The sequence below is a fragment of the Curcuma longa genome, chromosome 20, assembly GCF_044706935.1.
Source record: "Curcuma longa cultivar G26 ecotype Majalengka, Jawa Barat chromosome 20, ITB_CL_G26_1.1, whole genome shotgun sequence".
NCBI classification, from domain to species: domain Eukaryota; kingdom Viridiplantae; phylum Streptophyta; class Magnoliopsida; order Zingiberales; family Zingiberaceae; genus Curcuma; species Curcuma longa.
In genome coordinates, this window is record NC_133880.1 from 3,444,456 (window position 1) to 3,469,368 (window position 24,913).

At 36.8% G+C, this 24,913-nt stretch overlaps 3 protein-coding genes across 12 annotated transcripts; 1 reads left to right on the forward strand and 2 right to left on the reverse strand.

Moving 5' to 3' along the window:
* Positions 1-2,815: 2,815 nt before the first annotated feature.
* On the reverse strand, positions 2,816-5,487 carry LOC141813580 (uncharacterized). Its single transcript, XM_074701543.1, has 4 exons — positions 5,398-5,487; positions 4,725-5,307; positions 3,553-3,987; positions 2,816-2,985 (listed from the first exon to the last, which is right to left on the reverse strand). Exons 1-4 carry the CDS (start codon positions 5,485-5,487, stop codon positions 2,816-2,818), a joined length of 1,278 nt encoding a protein of 425 aa, XP_074557644.1.
* Positions 5,488-7,619: 2,132 nt separating this feature from the next.
* On the reverse strand, positions 7,620-8,703 carry LOC141813582 (uncharacterized). The gene is made up of 2 exons (XM_074701544.1): positions 8,145-8,703; positions 7,620-7,915 (listed from the first exon to the last, which is right to left on the reverse strand). Exons 1-2 carry the CDS (start codon positions 8,698-8,700, stop codon positions 7,620-7,622), a joined length of 852 nt encoding a protein of 283 aa, XP_074557645.1. The 5' UTR covers positions 8,701-8,703.
* A 3,333-nt stretch (positions 8,704-12,036) lies between these two features.
* Positions 12,037-24,626, forward strand: LOC141813095 (paired amphipathic helix protein Sin3-like 3). Of its 10 annotated transcripts, XM_074700997.1 has the most exons (24): positions 12,037-12,435; positions 12,954-13,121; positions 13,218-13,386; positions 13,463-13,561; positions 13,639-13,812; positions 14,009-14,318; positions 15,457-15,590; positions 18,272-18,347; positions 18,428-18,505; positions 18,650-18,894; positions 18,995-19,149; positions 19,316-19,431; positions 19,566-19,820; positions 19,997-20,398; positions 20,465-20,665; positions 20,746-20,837; positions 22,235-22,885; positions 22,958-23,058; positions 23,142-23,280; positions 23,367-23,519; positions 23,710-23,882; positions 23,952-24,063; positions 24,139-24,324; positions 24,479-24,620. In XM_074700997.1, the coding sequence occupies exons 1-23, from the start codon at positions 12,365-12,367 to the stop codon at positions 24,304-24,306; spliced, it is 4,242 nt and encodes a 1,413-aa protein (XP_074557098.1). In that variant the 5' UTR covers positions 12,037-12,364; the 3' UTR covers positions 24,307-24,324; positions 24,479-24,620. The 10 variants fall into 10 exon arrangements, with proteins under 10 accessions (XP_074557098.1, XP_074557089.1, XP_074557088.1 ...); XM_074700988.1 differs by having other exon boundaries at positions 19,997-20,665; positions 24,139-24,327; positions 24,479-24,626; XM_074700987.1 differs by having other exon boundaries at positions 19,997-20,665.
* The last annotated feature ends 287 nt before the right edge of the window (positions 24,627-24,913 follow it).

Consider the following 24,913-nt stretch of genomic DNA (forward strand, 5'->3'; position numbering starts at 1 on the left):
GGTAGTCTTACTGCGACTTGAGTAAGATGTATCGATAGAGGGATTGATCATCGCCTGTGTCCAAGGGTTAGTTAGGTCGGGGTGGAACACAGAGTCTAAGTGGTCGATAAGGAAGTTGGATCTATCAAAAGTATTAACAAATTGATCGAGTTGAAGTCAAACATGTTCCAAGTGTAGGAAAATCTTATTATCTTGTGTGTATTTTTAGTACCGTTGTTCCTCTCCCAGTAGAAGTCACTCTGATATTGATTGTTGTTCTTTACTTTTATCCTTAGATTAACTGAGCCTAGATAAGAACCCAATCATCTTGTCAAAATTTGAGTATTGTAATAAAAAAATTACAATTGGCACAAATAATTAATTTCAATAAAGAGGATAAAAGGCAAAACGCTTTTTATATTTTTTATAGTTCTTTTTTTAATGACTTTTTATCCTTTTTTGCAACTAAGAGATATCCAAAAAAAATGTTACTAATTCTTCACTTTTGGAACTAAGCATCAATCCTTCCAGCCACTGGGTGCTACTTCTCAGGAATTTTGGATGCTAATGCTTCCTTCGGTTAACGGGATGGAATAAACAAAAATTAAAATATTGTTCTTAAAGAATGAAATAAATAAATAAAAGTTAAAATAAATTAAGTGTTGAAATATTCACTTGATTCATTTGGGCTATTCTCCTAATCGTCTTGTTTGCATTAGCCGGCCAAGACTTATAGCCGTCAATTTACATTAGATTCCATCAAATAATTTGGTAGATTAAATTGAAATTTTATCAACACATTTTAAAATGGGTTCAGATAAGTCGACTTGCTTAAGCTCGCGACTTGCGTGAGTCGACTTGCGATCTGCGTGGATTAACTTGCGGATTGAGAAAATTTATATTTTTAATTTAAAATTAAAAAATAAAATTTATGAATTAGTGGGTTTGACTTGTTTTGTAATCCAAATTTAAAATTTTTAATTTGACTTTTTAAATTACAATCTAAATTTAATATTTTTTATATTTTTTATATATTTTTATTTTTTGATAAATATGTGGATTGGCCTGCCTAACTGTCACAATTCGTCTTAAGTTGGATTGGGTTGAAAATTTTTCAACCTATCAAAATGATGAGTCAACCCACTTTGCCTTTTTTTATGATAGATTTTCGATATAAATGGACTCGTTTGATAATTCTACCAAGACCCACTATATCAGCTTGATCAAACAATTGATTAAGTGCTTGGTCATCTAGATGACCGATATCTGTACAGTTCTAATTAAACCACATTTTGGCTAACGTCAGACGTTCATAAACAAAATTTTTTATTCGATAAAACTCGTTTATATTCCTTCAATTGTAAAAGATTATATAAAATAAATAAGTTTGAATACTGTGGGGTGGATTGGTCATTTGTTCGTGAATAATTTATAAATAAATTCATTTATTAATTTTATGTAAAATTTAAGTATCAAAAAATATATATATGAAAAATATTTATGAACAATTTAAGAAATAATATAAATTTTATGAATAAATAAAAATTCAATATAAATTATAAGAATAACAATATTGATAGTCGAGTTTTAAAAGCTTAAACAATGTTTAGGAAAGAACTTAAAAGATTAATCAAGCATTCACAAATCTTATTTTTCTCTAATAAAATGAAATTTTTATATCGTTCGCCGGAGCAACTGACAACTCCGGCCATGGATTCCTCTCGCCGGAACTTCTTCTTCTGCTGCGTCTCTATGAACGATGCTTCATCGTCCGCCGGAATTCCTCAGCGTCCGCGTCAAGTGTCGCTTCCACGCCGGAGACATCCGAGGCAGACCGCCGGAGACCTGGCGTATCATTCCGCCGACGCTTCATCTTCACCGACCGGCTCCTCTGGCAGCTATCCTGACCTTCTCCTTCCCCGATAAGGAAGCCACCTCCTCCGCCACTGGAGGCGGGGGGCGCGACGGTATCACCCTGCTTTGGCACGCAGGAGAGGGCAAGCAAGGTGAGCACTATGGCGTCGCCGAGGAGGAAGGCGAAGCGGCGGCCGGCGAGCCTGACGGCGGCGTACCCTCGAAGAGAGGAGCCAGAAGACGAGGAGTAGCCCAAGGAACGACTCAACGCAGCGGAAGAGCCTGCGCAGGAGGCCGCGGCGGCGCCTGGCGGCGATCTTCTCCGGCGCCACTGCGTCCATTATAACAAACACTTGACGGGCAACTGGGACGAGCACAACGAGGACAAGGCTTCAACTTCATAAACACAAAATTCAATGGCGATAACTCTCAGTTCAGATTAGAAATTTCATACAACAATTCATCAATGATATTGATCTGGTTTAGAATTATGAGTCTTTATGGATTCATAAACACAAAAAGATACTACACACTTCCACATAAAAATAAGGCAAAATGTTTGCAATGAAAATACTAATACTGGTGATTATATCGTAGCACAATAATTTCCACAAACATAAAATGGAAGGAAGCAGATGCCATGAACAGGGACAGTAACCATCTGCAAAAAAAAAAAAAAAAAAAAAAAAAACAGACCGATACACAAAGCTCCCGTCAATACGAGATCTTAGAGAAGAGTCTATTGTATACAGTCTTACCTTGCTTTGCTAGAGGTTATTTTCAAATCTCCCATTCATTGAAATGGCCATCTGCATTTGAACCAAAATTCTTTGCAAGGATCAAGAACTCCAAAGCACAACTGATCTGCTAGACATGGAAATGGTGGCCACTGGAAATATAGAAAAAAGAAAGAAAGAAAGAAAGAGATGTGTGTATAACTGAGGTGATCAACAAAGTTCAGTTCCGAGAGTGGAAGCCGCGACTAAATTGAAGTATCTTCTTTTGTAGCATCGCCTTTGCCTGCAGCAGACCTTGAAACAGTACGGCACGGCCATGCAATAGCAACGACGCCAAGGACCACAGCCAGGGCAATTGAGGACCAAATCCACCTCTGCTTCCTCTTGCGCTTGCTACGGCGGCGGCGTGCCAATTCTGCACCAGAAACATACCCCACTGTTGTTTTGTAGAAGGATGTTAAGGAATAGAGAACATCAAACTAAGAACGAGTAGCTTCAGAGATTGTATGGATATGATCCCAAATGTCAGCATTATATTAAATGGATTGAGAATAACTGGCCTCCTAAACTAAATTCCTCTCTTTGCTTCTACTTGAAAATTATGTCTAACCCTTTCTGAACTTGTAGTGCAAAACTATTAAAGCATGGTGTGAAGTTAGCTCTCAACGAATTAAGAATGTATGACTTTGAGATAGGAACAACAGAATTCTAATTTTTGTCTTGTGATTAGTCATTTTATCTACCAAATATTTCCCAATGCAGTTCTTTTCAACTTGTAAATGGTTCCTCATTTGGTAAACTGCTTAGGGGTGAGAATTATCTTTCTTAACTGTGATAACTGTTCTTGACATAGGCATAAGTTCAAAATTGTATTCTGATCAAGACTAAAAGTGAAGGAAGAACAACAGCAACTATTTGTTTTTTAAGTGAGATTCTGGAAACAATAAATGAAATGGCAATTGATCAAGTTTGATATGCTCACCTAATGCTTCTTGGTTTCTCTGAGACATCTCCCTGTTTGCAGTTTCATAATACTGGAGCCGATCCTGCAGCCTAGCAATCTCAAAGTTCTTGGACTGGACCAAAGGTTGCATAGCCATTTCAGCCTCGGCACAAGTAATGGCCCTCCCTACAGCATCAGCCACAATGCGAGAAACCTCAATCTGTTGGCACAAATCCTCCGCAGGATTCATGTTCGGTTGTTCGATTACATCACCAGTAGAAGTTGGAGGAGCAGGAAGCTTCAATCCCACGAGCGACAAATGGTGACTCAGCATCCGCCATTGGTTTTGCAAGGCCTCAGTTTCTTCTTCAGCTTGCTTGCGTCTCTCTACTTCCAACAATGTATTCAGCTTCAAGTCACGCAGTTCTTCAGCTTTCCAACTGTAAGATCGTGAAGTACCGCAACTGGATAACTCTGCACCACACCAAGGAATAAAACAGGACTTCTGGACATAATAGACTGTCATATAAATAAACAGAATATATAAATTGAAGTAGTTGCATGGTATGAAGAATCAAGACTGAGATCAGATAAGCAAAGTATGTCTGAAGAGTTTTAACAGATCAGATATTTGTATAAATTGACAGATCCTAGAGGTGTCACACAGAGCCAGGTAGTAAAACCAGAACAATGATCAGCTTCCATATGATGACAATGGTACAATGGATAAACAGAACTGAAGTGATTGAATAACTTTCATGGTGGAACAATGCTAGATGAAGCTCTTTACAAGAATAGTTGTCCATCAGAAAAGTAAGATAGCATTCTTGGATCAGCCACTAAAACTATTCCTAACAAAACAGTAGGCACAGATATACTACAGCAAGATAATTTAGGGATCAGAACATTAACATCTTTCAGACAGTCCCTGGAGTCATCTCTATCAGTAACTGCAGATAAAAGAGCAATTCAGTCCTCCAGTGGTATCCCAACCTCTACACTGTGGTGCCAACAAAACCATAGAGAAGTATGGACCTATTGCAATAATCTGTTTATGTTGAAAAAGTTAAAAATAAGTGCTCTATCTTCACTTCTGTGGGTCAAAAGTTTAAGTATATTCAATCTAGAACAAATGACTGAAACTATAAGCTGTTATCTAGGCACTCATGCTTGACATCTGAAACCAAAAGAATGTGGGTATGACAGCATACCTTCGAAGGCATCAAAATACTCCCCTGAAGGAGTAGAAGGTTTCCAGATCGCAGAATCACGACTTCTGTCGAGCTTATTAACTGAGAAATTGGGATTGAATAAATTGTTAATCTCCTTATCTTTTCCAAAATCGACAGAGCCGGGTTTAGCCAATTCATCTGATTCTACAGGCCCATCATCCACATGTGTGTCTTCAGGCTTCTCTTCCAGAAGTTCCGCTGTTGAAGCACCAGGTTTCTGTTCCCCTTCGATCTCCTGCCCGTGAACGTCACCAGTATCGCTGCGGGTTCCATTTTCGGCGACCGGTTCACCGGCATCGCTCGGAGGCACGCCGTCGAGGAGGCGTGGGCCTTGCGGCTTCTGGTTGACGATGTGAGAAGACGGCGGAGGGAAGGACGAGGGAGAGTCCGGAAGCGGAGTGGACTCCGGGATGGAGTTCAAAGACCGGGAGGTGTTGAGGCGAGGGGTGTTGTTCTTGGGAGACAAGTTCCGCGGGGACAGCGGCCGATTCACGGTGGATGTCACCGGCAGCGGCCGCTTGGGGGGAGGACTTCGAGAATCCAGCTTGGCGAGCCTCTCCGACTGCGAGCTCACGGCAAATGACGGTATCGTCGATCGAGAAGCACGAGAAACGAATCAAGACGGAAGCTTTACCAGCACGCAACACTAAACCATAAATTTCCCACCATTAATTCGTAACAACAACAACGACAATAACAAATCCTTAGCAAATGTTTGAAAAAGAAGCAACTTTGCTAGCATACGCTCACCACGATTGGGGAAGAAAAACTTGAATCAGATTGGCGAAAGGGAAGAAGGAATTGAGATCTACAACAGCGTAGAACGGGTAGGATTCAAGGAGTCGCGCGATGCCGGTGAATCAGCGCAAGAATCGGAAACTTGACCTTATTCGTTCGGAGGAGGAAGACATGGACGGACAACCCTCGCGATTTCAAAGAAGACGAGAAAAATTTCATTGACACCCTTACAATTTTCATAACTTTTAGGTTTACCCTGAAAGTTTTAAAAACTACATTCTTACCCTTGTAGTATTGGAAATCTGACCACACACTTTTCTAATGGATAACGTCGGATGGGCCTCAATTTGATAATTCTAAATGTAGGTCCCATTTTGAAATTCTTTACAGGAGTTTAAATCAACCATGGTCAACGCGCGCCTTTGCCGCGCAATCTATGAAATTTTTTTAACCTAAATTTGGCAGACGACCATTTCACCGATTCATGGTCGACTCTTTTTCTTTCCAATAAAAAAGGAAAAGAAATCTTTTTTCTATTCATATTCTACTAAATTTTTATAAGATAGCAAAAATAGCAGTCAATTGTCCAAATTATCCATCTTATTCAACTTTAAAATATGAACTAAGTATAAAATATAAAACGAGAAAATTTAACTTAGTAAAAATTTTATTTAGAATTGAGTATTAATTAAAATTGAATCAAATTAATTAAAATTGAATTAAAACTAAATTTTTTTGAACTAAACTAAAATCGTCAAATTTTCAAATAAAAATCGAACAAATCGAACCGATAAAATATTGATTAATTTAATTTTCAATCAAATTAAATAAAATAATTAAATTTTTTAAATATTATGAAAATTTTATTAATTAGTTAGTAATCTAATCGAACCAAATTAAGAATTTTATAAATTTATTTATTTTTTAAAAATTTATAAATTATCGATTAATTTTTTTTATTTTGATTAATTTAGTTTATTAAGATTTACCCGAATAAGAAATTTTAAAATCTAAATCGAACCGAATTAATTAATTTTTTTAGAAAAAATAATTAAAATTTTAAAATAACCGAATCAAATTTTTAAATTCGATCGGTTTAGTCAATTTATTCGGTTAAATCAAATTTTTATTCACCTCTAATTTTATCCATACGAGTATGATAGTGGGTGCAACTAGCGATATAAATAAAGAAAATTGTGAATATAGATATGGAAGGGTATCAAAAATGGATTCAATCTGTCAACCCGATCTCAACTCAAAAAAAATTAAGTTAGGATTGAAGGTTTTCGAGTTTGGGATTGAAGGTTTTGGATTAGATTAAATTCGAATTGAATTTAGATCAGGTTCGAGTTGACCCAGATTTAAGGTGTAGTGGATTTTTTTGAGAGTTAAATCAAATTTTATTTTAAAAATTAAGATATTTTATGTAATATTAGTATGATAATGATAAAATATTAAGATAAAATGAATAATTTTTAGAGAAAATAGTAAAAAAAGTTTTTTCTATAATTATTCGGGTTTGTTAGGTTCGGATTTGAGTTTAGGGTTTCAGATTCAAGTCAAATTCAAGCAAGTCAAACCGAGTTTAAAATGAACTAAGATGTTAAAATGATTATTCAAGTTTAGTTTGATTTCTTTTTTATGAACTTGAGTTTGGTTAAATTTAACTTGAACTTGGTTCATTTAGATGTCATCGAGCTATCAATTTAATTTTGTTTAATTATTATTTTAAATTTGATTAGTTATTGAGTTTAATAATACAAATTTATTTATTTATATTTATTTATTTAGTATGTTAATAAAATTTTTATTATGAATATTATTCATGAATGTTTATTCACAAACGTTAACAAGTTAAACACATATGTAATCAAGTTTATTCATTTAATTTAATAAATTATTAAGTTTACTCATTTAATTAATTTCGTGTGTATTTGAACGAATATAAATAAAATTATCAAATCAAACATCAAATTTATTCATGAATACTCAATTCATTTACAGCTCTATTTATAAGCACTATTCATATCTCTCTAAGCTCTACGAAATATCATATATTTTAAAATTAAAAAAAAAAGTTTTATCGCATATTACAGTATCTTTAAAACCATACATTTGATTCCATAAACATTTTCATCACTTGATGATTACATTGTTCTCAATTTTTTTACTTCTCAAGGAGTTATTACTTCGGTGTACCTTGACGAATTCCACACATTGCCTCATGATCACTAGCGTTGTGAAATGCGTCTCAAATTGATTCTTTGTGCTCCAAGGTCTTTTGAAGTTGAGCATTTCGTCTACTATATAGTTCTCGAGGAAGTAGACACAATCGATTTGAGCTCGAGCAACGACCTTTCGACGGAGCTTGGAGGCTTCACTCTTGCTCTTTAGGTTGTTCTTTCGGGTTAGCACAACCACAAACTGCAACCCTATCGACATTTATCGAAAGTTAGTTCACTGATTGCACTAAAAATAGTATTTTCTTCTCATATAGCACCAAACAAAGAGCATTTTGGATGGTCCTATTTAAGATTTTTACAATATCAGGGGCGTATTTGAGTATTTGCTCCTTATCCGTCCCCTATTATCTGAAACCAAAATCAAAGTCGAACCGGACCGGACTAATTCTGGTCACGGTTCGGTCTATTTGGAACCTACCACGTTGGCGGATGGCGTTAGCCACCTCAGCAAGTTTTTTGACCGCCACGTGGCGCTGCTTCGACGACCCGCCGCAGCGCAGCACCAGCACCACGCACTCCGCCGTCGGGGCGCCGGCGAGCGCCGCCTCCACGTCAGCATCGGTCAGCCTCCGTGGCTCAGGAAACGGCGGTGCGTCCACCAAATCCACCACCGCACCGTCGTCGGCATCCTCCTCCTCCTCCTCCTCGCCGCCTTCGCCTTCGGGGGGCCTTGCCACGGGAGCCCGTACGACGCGGCGTTCGAGAGTGGCGCCGCCCCCGGGGGCCGTCTGGGCCCGGAGGATCAGCTGGCCGGACTCGCCGGAGAGGACGCGGCACGCGGTGTTGACGAACGAGCTCTTGCCGTGGGCCCGGAACCCGGCGACCAGCACCGCCGGCGGGTCGTCCAGGAGGAGGAGCGCGTCGCGTAGATCGCGGCGGAGGGCAGCGATGGCTCGCTCCCGGTGGTACCGGCGTACAGAGAGCAGCGCCGCGACGCCAGTGACGGCGGCGGCCGCAAGCCTGAGGAGGAGCATGAGGATGCGCGGCGGCGGCCACTTGTAGAAAACGGGCACCTAAAGCCATGCATGAGGTTTTATTTTAAAAAAATAGTAATTAGTGGATTTTTTTGCTTATTCTTTTAAGCAAAGAATAAAGTTGCCCAAAAAAGGAGAAGTTCGTTCCCTCCTCCCTCGTTGATACTCAAATACTATACTTATCCGAGTAGGTTTCATATGTACTCGATCTCTAGACCATGTACTATCATATAGATCGATCGCCTTTCTAAATCCCTATATCGATCTTTCAAAACATTGGATATGAATCTAAAAAATGAATCTTGGACATCACAAATTGATCCCTAACTTATATTAGTTATTTAGTGGTATTAAAGGCACTTGTATTCTCAAGAGCATAGATGATGATTGATATGTGAGGTGGACTATTTGAATGATAATTTGTTGGAGTTGTTCAAGCATCCTTAAAATCCATCCTCCAAGCATCCAACCAACCAATCATCTTTTTGATGTTGTTCCGACTAAATACCATGAATGGTTAAGTCATTAGTCAACGAATGATTCGATGTGCACGACATTCAGAAGACTCTGTCGGAGAAAATGAAGAGAACCTGAAATACACTTTAGCAGGAGTCTGAAGCGACTACTCCAACACTCAAGTTAGGGTTATTCAAAAGAAAATATGGTTGTCTAAGAAAGAGAAGCAGAAGAAGAGAAAAAACTCCTTTTTAGATGTACCTCTTCTAGGGTTTATATAACCATCAGGAGAGCATCTTTATGTCGACAAAAGCGACATCATTATGGGAGTATATGAGGAAATCAGATTTGATAGTCGTTGATTGCTTCCGTTTCTTTTTAGCATTATGTGCAAATAGGAGGGTATCCGAGGGAATCAGATCTAACAATCTCGTAACCGCTTTTTTATTTTTAAGTTGCTGCGTGTCTCAAGAATATTCACAACTCCTGTTTAAGGGTCACGAAAGACATAGACTCGTACTTAAGATAGGGAAAGAGCCTAAGGATGTGCGAAATTGGGACACGAGTCAGAGTAAAAATGATGTCTGAAGCCAATATGACGTTTGAGATCGAGATAGCGTCTGAGACCGAGATGACGTCTGAACCTGAGATGACGTCTAGGAACCGAGATGACGTCTGAGGTCGACATGACATTTGGGACCGAGATAGAGCTTGGGGTCGAGATGACATTTGAGACTGAGATGGCATCGAGGGCGAGATGACGTTTGGGACCCAGATAATGTCTAGGGCCGAGATGACATCTGTGACCGAAATGACATCTGAGGTCGAGATGACGTCTGAGACCGAGATGACGTCTAGAACCAAGATGACGTCTAGGATCGAGATGGTGTCTGAGGCCAATATGATGTCTGGGCTTACCCAAGCTCTACCGTGGTGGAGTCATTTTCTTTTGAGCTATTTTGACTCGTACTGTTAGATGAGCATGAGCTTTGATCTTCACTTGACTCTTGACTTTTGGGACGTGATTTATCAATGAGGTTGCTGCATCACACATCACATACGCATTAGATGCCAACCTTTGGATCTTATTTATATACACCAATCAACATCGGAAATGGAGTACTATCGTCGCTGCCAGTTCCTCCACCTCCGATCACTCCCTTGCTGATGCTAGCTCCAGCTACGCTTTCGTCGGCAGTGATACCTCCCGCACCTGCTCCGTCGATGAGCAAGTGATGTGAATCTAAACAAAAAGAATATTTTATGAATCCACGATAAATTGAAGGAAGAGAAAAACAATCTAAAAAACATAAAATAGATGAAAGAACTTCGACTCAATGTTTAACAAAGTAAGAATGTTAAGTATAGAAGAGGGAAGACACCATACTTTTAATGTGTAATGGATCGTAAAAATCAAGATGTTCCTTTCTTTTTACTATCTTAATTATATTTCCATCTTAAATTTGTTGGGTTACAACTTGTTCTATATCTTTAATTCCATCACCAAAAAAAATAACATCGAAGGAGGTACAATACGAAAAAACATGCGAAGACACCAACTTCGACTCCAACAACACTCAACCTGCCCGCACCGATTGTGCCGACGCCACGAAGGCATCGGTAGCCCGACGCCGAAACTTTCCAATTTGGTGATAAATCAACTTAAAAACAATCAAAACTCTCTAAACAAATGCTTGATAATTTTTACACTAAAGTTTGATAATTTGATTTATAAAAATTAATTAATTTAATTTCAATTTATTCGATTAGATCGATTTAGTTTTTAACCAAATGCTTCGTCTAATCAAAATAAATGAGCTTAAATTTATTCACTCCACCCTATAAATTGTGTAGCTCTATTAATTATCCCACTCAACTTGACATCTTATTCTAATCAAAACACGTGTAAGAAAAAAAAATAGTCGAGTTGTAACACTCACAAAGTCGTCTAGTACTTACTTAAGAATATTGTTTTGAGAAAATAATTTAGATAAAATCAAAATGGTAAATAAAAAAAAAATCTCTCATTTGATTTTTTTAATCCTTACTAACAATTTGTTCTTTTAAACACAAGAACGTATAAGAAAAAAAAATGATTCATAAATTTATTTTCAATAATAATAATTAGTTTGCACTAATTTACTATAGATTAATCGTAAATATCAAAATAATCAAATCAAAATAATCGATTAATTTAGTCCTATAAGATTAGTAAAATATAAATTAAATCAAAATAATTCATCCATTCAATTTAGGATTAATTAATTTATTTTAAATTATTTCAATTAAACTAATTAAACTGAATCCATATTAATCTATTGCTATAAAATTTAATGAATTTGAATTAATGAATTTTATATTAATTTAATTTTAATGATAAAATTTAATCGATTTGATTTATAAAAAAAATTGATTAATTTGAATTTAATTTGTTCTATTTAGTGGCTTCCGTTTTTAGTAATTTAGTGGCCGCTAAACATAGCGTACGTATAATCGTATAAACTTTGTATAAAGTATAAATAGAATTCAGGATTTATGAGTCTTATTTAAAAAATTAATTTATAAAATATTTAAAGTTGGAAAAAAAAAATTCAAGTCCAAGTCAAGGATATAATAAAAGCCGGATATAAAAAATGCATTTAGATTTAATATTTTCCTTTTATTCTTCCAAATACTATTAAGGACGGTAAGTTAACCTCTGCGGTATGATAATACGAGAAAGCCTCCCACTCCCACCCTACATCGATCACGTTATCACGGTCGATTGTCGATCTAACGGTCACGAGAAACAGAGTAACACTGGAGGTGGTTACGGTAATTCGCCGTATATATAAGGGAGCTCTCACCTCTTCGTATCTCCTTGTGTTGTTTTGGTTTCGAGCCCTTTCTTCCGTTTCCCCGCTTGCTTCTTCTCCTTCCTCTACATCTCGGGAGATAGCGACGACGGAGAGGCCGTCTCCCTCTCCGTCTCTCCTTGCTGGTCTCACGGCGCGCGCTTTTGTTGTCTTGGGAGGTTTCTTCGCCTTGATCCCTTTGAATTCCTGCTCTCGTATCGGTTCTATCGGAATTGGAGCCGTGAAAGGAGGAAGATCGAGGATCGCCTTGGTTCCGGGTCCGATAGGCGGCTTATCGACGGAATAGGGTACAGAAGAAGGGGGATTTTTGTGTGCGTGCTCCTTTTTGGTTTTGTCGGTCGTTTCATGGCTGAATGAAAGGGCTGCGGGAGGAGGCTTGTATGGGTTCCCAGCTGAAGCGACCGACCGTTTCTCGAGCGGATCCGTGAGTTTCTTCTAGTTCTCCACGTCGCTAGCGCGTGGATTGATTATGTTTCTGCGATTTTTTGTTGTGAGATAAGTCTAGTTTGTTCGTCGTATGGTTGGTTCGTCTCGTTGGCTATAAGCTTGATACTGTATCTGATAGTTTCAATTTTTGTCCGATATTTTTTATATCAAGGACGTTTTGAAATTTTTAGAACTTTATTCTATGAGAAGGTTGGATACGCAGGAAAAGTGAGTCCTTTTCTATGCAAGTAGGTTTATTTCAACCTTGTTCATCTTGTTATGATAAGTGTCTCCGTGACAACCATCCTTTCACGATCTTTGTTCAGGTTTGACAATCCATATGCATAAATTGTTGGTGATCTTGAAAGGAGAAGAACAAAAATATTTATCTTCCATTTTACTGATTGCCTCCTGTATTTTCGTCGCCCTTTTGGTCATTGTCGCTTTTGATTTAGGAAGGGTGCGAGGTGGGCTTAGATCTGTTAGATTTAGAAGGATTTTGGTGTTCTTCTACAGGTCTGGGCAAACCCATATGGCGCCAGCACCAGCAGCTGTTGGTACTACACCCAAGCTTACGACCAATGATGCCCTTGCCTATCTGAAGGCCGTGAAGGATATATTTCAGGACAAAAGAGAAAAATATGATGAATTTCTTGAGGTCATGAAGGACTTCAAGAGCCAGAGGTCTGCTCTTTATCCTTATGGTTTAATTTTCTTTTCCCTCACCTTGCCTTATTACATGGTTAAGTACATGTGTATTTTACTGTGGACCCTTTGCAGGATTGATACAAATGGAGTAATTATGAGGGTGAAGGAGTTATTTAAGGGGCACCGGGATTTGATCCTGGGGTTTAACACCTTCTTACCAAAGGGATATGAGATTAAGCTACCAGAAGAAAAGAAACCAATTGAGTTTGAGGAGGCAATTGATTTTGTTAATAAAATCAAGGTACAGATGCAACTAATGGTTATTCTAGAAGTATAACAATTAAACCAACTACCTTAATGCATTTCTTCTGTTGCAGAATCGTTTTGAGAATGATGAACATGTTTACAAGTCCTTCTTAGATATCCTGAATATGTACCGTAGGGAGAATAAGTCAATCCATGAGGTCTATGAAGAGGTATTATTCTCATAATTAGCACTGTACTTTGTGACTACAACTAAGTGTGATTTGAACATATTGACTGATATTACCAGGTAGCAGGCCTCTTTCAAAATCATCAAGATTTGCTTGAGGAATTCACACACTTTTTGCCTGATACCTCAGCAACATATGCTCCGCTGCATCATGGACATGCTGGTCGAGCTTTTCCACGTCGAGATGACAGGAGCTCTATGATGCCTGCAGTAAGGCATTTTCATGTGGATAAGGTACCCTGTATTTTCCTATTAAGCTGATTTATTCATTTCTGGAAGTCTTTTTAAAGTCTTTCTTTTTGTGGCTAAAAAAAGTGAATACTAATTAAAACTTGCACTTTTGGTGTTGGTGCAAATTTTTCTAAAAGAATTAGATATTAATTTATTATTGTTGATTATTATACTAAATTAAGTTCATCTTGGTTTCTAGAGGGACAGAGCTCATTTGGTACATGCTGACCGCAACTTTAGTGTCGATCGCCCTGATATAGAGCACGATAGAAAAAGAAGACATCCAAATAGAGAAAAAGATAGGAAGGATGATAGTGACAGGAAAGATCATGAACGAGATGAGGACTTGGAGCTAGATAGTGGTGATTTAGATAATGCACAGCATAGGCGTAAACTTTCTCCTCGAATAACTGATGATTCTACTGCTGAGCCGATGCACCAAGGAGCTGATGGCCCTGGCATTTATGGCATTTCATCTTCAACATTTGATGATAAAAATGCTTTGAAGAGTAAGTCTCATATCATTGTCCAGTCGATTCAGATGTTTAATTTGGTTAATTTTCTTATGCTTGCGTATTTGATGCATTGACAATAATTTTCTTAGCTTGCATAGTTAATGCATTGATATAAATTTTCCATTTTCAACATCCATGCTCATGCAATATTGTTAACCATGCCCCTCCAGACATTTGTCGTTGACTGAACTTGTAGATTATTATGGATTGTAAATTGTGTTTTAACTTGTTGTTATGTTTTAATGATGCCATGCTCACCATGTTTCTTCTACTTGTGCAGCTTGTGTGATAAAGCTAATTTGTTCTGATTAAGGCCTTGTTTTTCTCCCTGCTTTCTTTTTCTCTAGGAAAATCTGATTGTTTACAACTGGTCTATCTTGTTACTTTTTGCCTTAATCAGTAAAAAAGTATGCCTTTCGAGGGAAATTGACTTTTCCAAAGTCTAAGGCTTGCTGTAGCATGATGTACCACACTCTTTCGAGATTAGAGCTATATTCTTTTAGATTGTAGACAGGCTTCAGTTAAAGCTTCCTGCTGCCAAACCTGGACTGTACAGTGACTCAGCCAAATCTGAAATATCAAATTTTCCATATTTGCAAAAAGATGTCTAGTTCTATACTAGAAACTAAAATAATGATTCATTCATTTATTATTAAATACTAATGAAAATGATAATAAAAATTGGGTTGCTTGAAGGTATTTTACTTTATCTAGTGTAATGGAATGTGAAATGTTTACTGGACAAAATTATGCAGAAAATTGGAATAATGCAGTGTTGTGTAGGTGACATCATGACATGTCTATCTGGATGGAGTTGATATTTGATAGTTTGCTGGAGTATACTCCATTTGCTTAGATTTGGTTAAACCCTGTTCAATTAGACTTGGATTTAGAAGTTGAGAATATACGATCAAGTTGGGGTTGCTTTTGGGTTAAAAATCCTGCCTGGCCAATTCCCTACATTAGGTTCAACTGTAGAATGACAATTTTGCCATGCTCATCAAAATTACTTGCTTATTTTTTCTATTAGCTGGATATCTGTCAGTTGTCTAATTATATGTCTATATATACTTACTGGTGTAAATGCTACATCTTGTTGCATCTTATTTAATATTCAACTGATATGTGGCAGGTGTATATACTCGAGAATTTAATTTCTGCGAAAAAGTGAAGGAAAAGTTGCATCCTGACACCTACCAGGAATTTTTGAAATGCCTTCACATATACAGCCAAGAAATAGTAACTAGAACAGAGCTAAAGAATCTGGTAAGCAATTGATTCAAGAAGCAAGCATATGTATGGCCTCTATGCCAGTATTGCAATGCCTGGGAAATTTATCAACTTTATTTTGCATTAATGTGTCAAATGCTGTAACCTGTTATTATTCTCTTTTGTTTTTATGGTTCAATATTTAAACTACCTGTTATCATGGTTGACCTTTGAACTACTACAAAAAAATGGCTTTTCGACATGTAGTGAATAAAATAACTAGAGATGTATATTTGGCATCTGAGTGCATTAAGAAGATAAATTACAACTTTTACCCACCACAGAAATTGATAACACCGTCTATGGAGGATGGGAAGTGGTTGCTCGGACAGAGATCTTGAACAAGGCGTACCTTTTGGCAGTGATATAGGACGCAGGGGGCAGGAAGGAACCAAAACACACATAAAAGAAGAAAAAAGATATGACTGGGCCATGGGTATAAGGCAACTCTTGTTAACGAGGCACCTTTTAGTAGAATTGGTTGGGTTCTATAAGAACTCCATAATTAATTGTGATTTGTGTAAAGTAGTTCCGGAATGGTCACTGGGAGGCTCCTCACCTTGGAGTTGTATTCCACTGTAGAACAAAATTGTATCAGTCAAAGCGGACAATACCTCAACGTTGCTGAGAATATGATGTGTTACAAATATAATCCACATACTAGAGGTTATATAAAACATTCATGTGCAGGGATAATGATAAAATTTATGAAGTATATGGAGTTCTTGTATATATATATATATATATATATATATATATATATATATATATATACATCTCAAGTTTTGCTGCTTATAGTGATCAATATGTTTCTAACACTGTTTATTTTTGATCTAGTAGTACACCCTCCTATTAGTTCCCATCGACCAAGCAACCTCTTCCTGCCTTTGCCATCCCATCCTAGAGACCTTTGTTTATCTCGAGAATGCTCCTCTCGCGAGACCTATTCTATTCCCCATCTTGGTTCTACCTTCCCTTCTCTCCACCACTTCTTCCTATCACAATGTTGCTTTCTCCCCATCGTAGTTTTAGTGCAACCTTCTCTTCCTGGACCAATTCTGCTTGTATGTCACATCGGGGACCAATTCAATCATCAAGCAGTCACTTGAATTATTGTGGTCTCTGTGTCCACCAAAGTTGGGCCGTGGTTGTATTTTTATTATTTGTTTTACCTTTTGTCAGTTTTGGTTTTACGTGATGAGATAATCATGACAGATTGTAGGGTTCATATGGAGTTGTTCCTCCATGGAGTGAAGTATTAGGAATGGATTTATTGTCGGGAGTTACACTAAATTTATAGGAGTTGGGCAAAAATTATGGGTTTTGATGTTTTTACATCGATAATTTCATGAAACTTTAATCCCTTTCTCCTCTTTCCAAATCTAAATTATCGTGTTCTCTCATCTATTGTCAAACACTACTTGTCCTCATTGATGGCAATGGATGTTGTATATCCCTAACAATATTTAACCAAGGATTTGCTTTCCATAGAGGCTTGTATTCTAGAAGGGGAGCCTTTGCGCAATGGTAAAGTTGTTGCCATGTGACCTTGAGGTCACGAGTTCAAGTCATAGAAACAATCTCTTGCAAAATATAAGGTAAGGTTGCGTACAATAGACCAATGTGGTCCGACCCTTCTCTGGGACCCCACATTGACGGGAGTTTCGTACACCGGGCTGCCCTTTGTTCATCAATCTTTCCATGCAACATTGGGAAAATGTGCAAAACACTTCCTACTTTTGTATATGAGGCAATTATGGTTTTTTAGTTGATAAGACCCAATTTTGATTTGTAAAGATTTAACTTGATCATCGAGATGAGAATCTCAACTTCCATTCAACGAGTAACCAAAATGGATAAAATAAAAAATAGTAAAATAAGATAGGCAGAATTGTGTCAAAAAGGGAAAATTGTGAACTATTAGAAAATTATTAAGGCAAAAAATGGTAAATAATCCCAATACATATGATACTTAAGGTATCTCTATTAAATTGGTAGGTTTTGTAGCTGCACAAAAAAACATGGATTTCTAAAATAAATAATTATACCAACTCCCATCTCATGGGAATTTCAACTTCACTAATCAAAGATTATCTTAATCTAGTTGATGTCTTCCTATCGTGATATTTTTTTTTAATAACTCTCCTTTTGCAGCCAGTTTTTGTACCATATCCAGAGTTATCGTCATTATTGTGTTATAGCTTCATCACTCCGCATTAGCAGATTTAGTTCACAAAAATATATGTATTTAGAAGGATCTCTTAGTAAATAATCAATATCGCCCAAGTGCAATAACCTTTATGTTATGCTTACCTTCAAAATTTACCTCGTGTTTCTTGAAGCTCATGGTAGTTATCCAGTAAAAGAGAATCTAGAATGGACCAAATAAATTCTTTTATGATTTGGAGTACAGGTGGCTCTCTAGCAGCTTTTTTCGGTTACAAATGGACTGTGTACCCATGCTGTGCATATATATATATATATATATATATATATACGTCTCAATTTTCTTTGCTAAAGAATGCAAGTTCCTAAGACAGTAATCTATTTTTGGAAAGACAACAATTCTATGGCTATCCTATTATGCTTAACATTTTTGTCAATATTTGTAATTTTTTATTGTCTTCTGTTTGAAGATACAGTAAGTTATATATTCTAAAACTCCATGCTTGTTACAGGTTAGCGACATCTTAGGGAAGTATCCAGAGCTTATGGAAGGTTTCAATGAATTTCTGGGCCACTGTGAGAATATAGGTGTGTGCCTATACATCCTTCTAATATCAGCCATCCAACTACTTGATATCTGTTTTTATTAATATATTTTGGTAATTTAGGCTTTCAGAGTTTTCTACCCCAAAATTTTTCTGCAGATGGATTTCTAGAAGGCGTGTTCAACAAAAGTACGTTCAAAGGTCTTTTTCTTTCTAGTATATGTTGAAATTGATAATTTCTTTGTTTTCCTGGACTTTTTTATGTCCATAAAATTCAGGACTTTGAAATACATGTATTTTGTTTCAGTTTTATTATTATTCTAACCATAAGCTTGTTCAATGAAGGGCATATGGCTAGGCCAGTTAAGATAGAGAATAGAGACAGAGAAAGGGATCGAGAACTTGTTGAACGGGAGAAAGATCATGAAAGTGAGAGAAACTCTGAAAGGGAAAGAGTTGATAAAGGCATCTCACACAAGGCTACTTTATGCTCAAACAAAGAAAAATATAATTTATGGAAACCAATTTCAGAGCTTGATCTCTCAGATTGTCAATGTTGTACTCCAAGTTACCGCCTTCTTCCAAAAAATGTAATTTTTATCCCTAATATTTTGCATGTGTATACTTTTATTTATGTAATTCATATTTGAGTTCATTTTAATGTTGAATACTTTGATTATTGCTTGCCAGTATCCTATACCCTCCACTAGCCACAGAGCAGAACTAGGAGAGTCGGTATTAAATGATCATTGGGTGTCAGTGACTTCTGGAAGTGAGGATTATTCTTTCAAGCACATGAGAAAAAATCAATATGAAGAAAGCTTATTTAGATGTGAAGATGATAGGTAATGACATAAATCCTTGCCAATTTTGTTTTTCTTTTATTGCAGCGTCTCTTTTGGGGTTATTAACAATGGCTTGCTATTATAAGTGCATTTTATCCTTTGCACCATCTTTTAATTTCATATTTGGTCTTTATTAACTTTTATTTTATTATTGATGCACGTGCAGATTTGAGATGGATATGTTATTGGAATCGGTGAATGCCACCACTAAGCGAGTTGAGGAACTGCTGGAAATGATGCAAGATCCTGCCAATCCTATACGCATTGAAGACCATCTTACTTGTTAGTATACATCGCGATTTCACCTATTAAAAAGTGGTTTATGTTTCATTTAAGCATTTTACTGCATTACGTTGACTACATGCTTATCTTTTCTTTGACTTGAATTTCTCTGTTTTTTTCTCCCTCTTAAATAGCTTTGAATATGAGATGTATTGAACGGCTATATGGAGACCATGGTCTTGATGTCATGGATGTAATTCAGAAAAATGCTAGTCTTGCATTGCCAGTCATATTAACTCGTCTGAAGCAAAAGCAAGAGGAATGGTCTAGGTGTCGGTCAGATTTCAATAAAGTATGGGCAGAGATATATGCCAAGAATTATCATAAGTCACTTGATCATCGCAGTTTCTATTTCAAGCAACAGGATTCAAAGAATTTGAGCACAAAAAGTATGTGATCATTTATTTTGTTTACAGTTCTTTTTGAGTATTTTAAGAGACATAATTAACAACAGAAGTTCTCATAACATATTAAAGTGATAGTGCATATATTCTAGCCTTCTATGTCATTTTCTTTGTTCTTTTTTCTCCAATCCTGTTTATCTATTTGTTTATTGTTTGAATAGCTTTGTTGGCTGAGATTAAAGAAATTAATGACAAGATGAAGAAGGATGATGACATTCTTCATGCTGTTGCTGCCAAAAATAGGCACCCAATTATTCCCAATATGGAATTTAAGTATGCAGATGTAGATGTCCATGATGATTTATATCGAATCATAAAATATTCAAGTGGAGAAGTGTGCACATCTTCAGATCAGTTGGACAAAGTCATGAAGTTATGGAGTACTTTTTTGGAGTCCCTGTTGGGTGTTCCAAGTCGAAATCAAGGTGTAGGAGATGGACAAGAAATAAACTTGAAGAGTCGTGCTGTCAAAACCAATATCGCAGATTTGGCTGAAAGCAATGGGAATCCTGGAGCTATGAAGCAAATTAAAACTGGCAATAATATTCTACATGAACAAGCAGGTTGTGACAGGACTGGCTTACTAAATGAAGACATGATTGCTACTGAAAATTGCTCTCATGATGTAGATCGTGCCATTTGGCGTGGTGAAACTCTTATCAATAATCCACATCAAGGAATTGTGCAGAGTAGCGTTCCTATGATTGATGAAGTTTCTCGAGGAACTTTGCCAAATGGGCATTCAGAAGAGTTGCCAGATAGTAACAATGTTGTAAATAGAGCTGAAGAAGTTGATACTCAATCAAATCAAGAGAATATAACAGGCATTGGTGTTACTTTTAGTTTATCAAAAGATTTTAATTTTCCATTTTGTTCACCTTTTTCTTACTTTCTGGTTTTTATCTGGTAGGGATTACTGGTGCTTCTTTGAGAACTGTTAATGTTGGAACAGAGCTACAAGGTGAACCCCGTGCAACCAGTGAAACTTTACCTTCTTCAGAGGTATAACTTTGATCTTTTGTCCTTGTTTGAGTCATGATATATGGCTTATGATTGATGTTTACATGAATCATGATATTGTACTTAGCCATATGAATATGGCAGCATGCTCCATGTTTTCCCAAGGTCTTAGCCATATGAATATGACAGTATGCTCCATGTTTTGCCAAGGTACCACTGTGCCTTATGGTTATTTATTGGATATGATATAAAGTTTTTTCAGCTGGGTTAGCAGAATTTGAAATTAAACATTAATTGTTATCCTACTTCAATTGGGAACTAAAAATGTTGCTCATTATAGTTGAAAGAGAGTATTGACTGATGCATTGCCCATGTTTTGGAAACGTTTTTTTCTCTATTATTATGTTGCCTTAATTTTAGGCATAATTGATGATGATAACAGTTAAATCAGGTGACAAACAATATATTTTGGTTGCTGGGATGTTTCTGGCATTTTAAAAATTATATAAGAATACAACAGGAATGCATACTTTTCAAACTCTTGAGGGTCTAATTCTGTTCTTCCAAAAGAACCTGCCAGATCTGGCTTGTCTGACTTACAAATTTGACTCTTTCACCTTCTCTAAATTTATCCATATATACATAACATTTGTCTATGTTTTATGCTATCTGGCAACCTAACGCAATCCTCATTTATCTGGCTTAGGGCCGATCATGATGGAGTTTATTCATCATAGGCGGAGTTCTTCTAAATTGATCATGATTAAATCCTTTGCCTGTACTCCACATCATTATGTGTGGTAGTCCATGCTGTCCATATTAAGAAATATTATAAATCATTATGTTGATAAAAATACATAAAATCTGTGCAGCAAACTGTAATGAAAATATAATGTTTAAATCAATGCATCTATAATTCTACATAATTTAATGCATCTATAATTTCAGATACCAAAAATATATGCCAATCTTTGCAGTATAATATTAATCAATCTACGTGATTTCCTCTCATATTCATACTCAACATTTGTCTCCTCTATACTTGTGTCAAATATCAACGCTTGGACAACGATACTACGAGTTAGGCACAATATTTCTATTGATCATGTGTAAAAAAGTTAAGTCGCCATGTCAAATATTTTGATCTGCATTGGTTACTCAGTCCTAAATCTGAGTAATGTACAGCAGTCATATGCATTTTCAGAAGGATGCACAACTTGAAGGGATATATGTGGTTAAGGCGAACGCATTAACCATCCCTTTCCTGAAATAATGCACCTGTTGTTTGACCACCTAAACCACTCTTTTAGAACACATTGTTTTCTTGGCCATGTGTATTCATGAATGCTAGTGATGTTTGCCCTGTTAAGGGAACTTTGATGTTTTACTTAGAGATGACAATTTCATCTGGAATTCCATCATGTCTCTTAATGTACTAGGGTGGACACTCTGGAAGGCCAATTATATCTATAAATACTGGTGGCACTGCTGAATGTAGCAAAGGTTTCAAGCCTACTGAAAGTCCTACATCCCTTGGGAATTCTAAGATTGAAAGAGAAGAAGGTGAATTGTCACCTACTGGAGATTTTGAAGAGGATAATTTTGTGGCTTTTGGAGACACTGCCATAATTGCAGCTGCTGAGCAGAAAGACGTTTCCACTAGCAGAGAGTACCAAGTCAGGCCTGGATGTGGTGATGCTGCTGGTGAGAATAATGCTGATGATGAGGATGAAGAAAGTCCTCAACGATTCACTGATGCCAGTGAAAATGCATCAGAGGCTGGTGAGGATGCATCTGGCAGTGAATCTGGAAATGGGGAGGAATGCTCCCATGAAGATCATGAGGAAGAGGATGATGCAGAGCATGATGATGAGGAGCCCAAGGCTGAAAGTGAAGGGGAGGCTGAAGGAACGATTGAAGCACATGATGTTGAAGGGGAAATTACATCATTACCATATTCAGAACGATTTCTTAACACTGTGAAACCTCTTGCTAGGCATGTGCACGCTGCATTACATGATAAGCATGAAAAATCTTCGAAGATATTTTATGGAAATGATTCATTCTATGTGTTGTTTCGGCTTCATCAGGTCAGATAGTCCTTAGTTAATTCTTTTTTCCAATATATGAGATAGTAGACTAATGTGCTATCTTCACTGCAGATATTGTATGAAAGGATACTCTCTGCTAAGACAAACTCATCTGCTGCTGAAAATAAATGGAGAAATTCTAAAGATTCAAACCATCCTGATTTATATGCTAAGTAATGTCACTTAAACATGTTCCTCAGTTATTTTGGGTTTCCAGATGGTTATGCGCGAAGGCTTAATATATTTCACTTCGCAGATTTATGAGTGCTCTATTCAATCTACTTGATGGTTCTGCTGACAATACCAAATTTGAAGATGATTGCCGTTCCATTATTGGGACCCAGTCATATGTACTTTTTACATTGGACAAGCTAATCTACAAAGTTGTTAAACAGGTATCTTTTTAACATATTAATAGATGGCTCTCAAACTATTGTATCATTTTGTTTTAAAGTATATATACGTCTTTGTTTGTTTACAGCTTCAGGCAATAGTCTCAGATGAGATGAATAATAAACTTCTCCATCTCTACTTGTATGAAAAATCAAGGCGAGCTGGGAGGCATTTTGATGTTGTTTATCATGAAAATGCCCGGGTTCTTCTACACGATGAGAGTATATACAGATTTGAAAGTGTGAGTTTCTCCATCTCTTAGCCCTTTTATGGACAAATTTCCGCTTGTAGTTTCATCCTTGCTTCATCTTTCATACTAAGCAGCATTCACTTTTTTATCAAAAGAGGGAAAATACATACAAACAGTAGTCTTCTTCTAATTACCTTTTTCGTGCTGTATCCCTAGTTAAGCAAATGTTTTCTTCTTTCAGTATTCGCAATCTTCAGATGTAACCCGACTGTCAATCCAACTCATGGACTATGGACATGAAAAACATGATGTTACGGCAGTTGCAATTGATCCCAACTTCTCATCTTACTTGTACAACGATTTTCTCTCAAGTGTGCCACTCAGGAAGCGGTTGCAAGGCGTCTTCATGGGAAGGTGAGTATTATCAACACTAATCCTAAGTTCTTACATTACCCAATGTTTTTACCGGATGAACTTTTGCAGGAATAAGCGCAAAAACAGCGGTGCTGATGAGTATTCTGCTACTTGCAAAGCCACGAAAGGGATTCAAGTCATCAACGGCTTGGAGTGCAAGATATCTTGCAGTTCATCTAAGGTACACACCAATGAACTTTTAGTTTAATTGCCTATTCGATCACAGTATCTTATTTCTTTCCCCTTTCCTTCCCAGGTGTCTTACGTGCTAGATACCGAGGATTTATTGCTCCGATCGAGAAAGAGAAAAAGATATTCAAGCGACGGAACTATGTCCAGAAGCCAAACAAACTTGACACAAGCATACGACGCTAAAGCACATCGATTCCGCAACTTCGTTTCCAGTTTCATGTGCAGATCCTAACGCAATGCAATGCCACAGGTGGTAAGACTTTAGCCACAAAGAGGAAACAAATATTCCTTCATTCAATTGCAATTTCCTCAGTTATTAGAATAACTTTCTGATATATTTGCACAAAAGATTAGAGATAAAAAAACTATAATGTGCTTGTTTATCTCTTCATCATTTCCTTCAGGTGATGAATCTGAAACGGATCAAGAATCTACCAGCAACCATGATGAATTCGCTTTGCTGGATTTCTGGTACACATGTCAACACTGTATATAGATTATTCTATGGCTGTTGGCATCACAAATTTGTACATATGCAACCCGTAACTCTTCTGTCTTGTTATTCATACTCTATTTTACAAGGGAAACTCTGTTGTAAAAAGAAAGTTATTAGGTTGATTTTTTTTTTAAATTTTAAAAGAATTTTGTTGTTAAAGTTAACATGGATTTAGAACCATCAATAAGGGAGAAATCAATTTAGAAAGTTATGTATTCAATTGCCTTGTTGTTTACACTGGGAAGTCTTTTATTAGTCTTTTATTATCTGAATCAAAAAGGAATTTACACACTTGACTAATTCAACCGTGATCAATGTTAGACCATGCAACAATTAGGTTAGA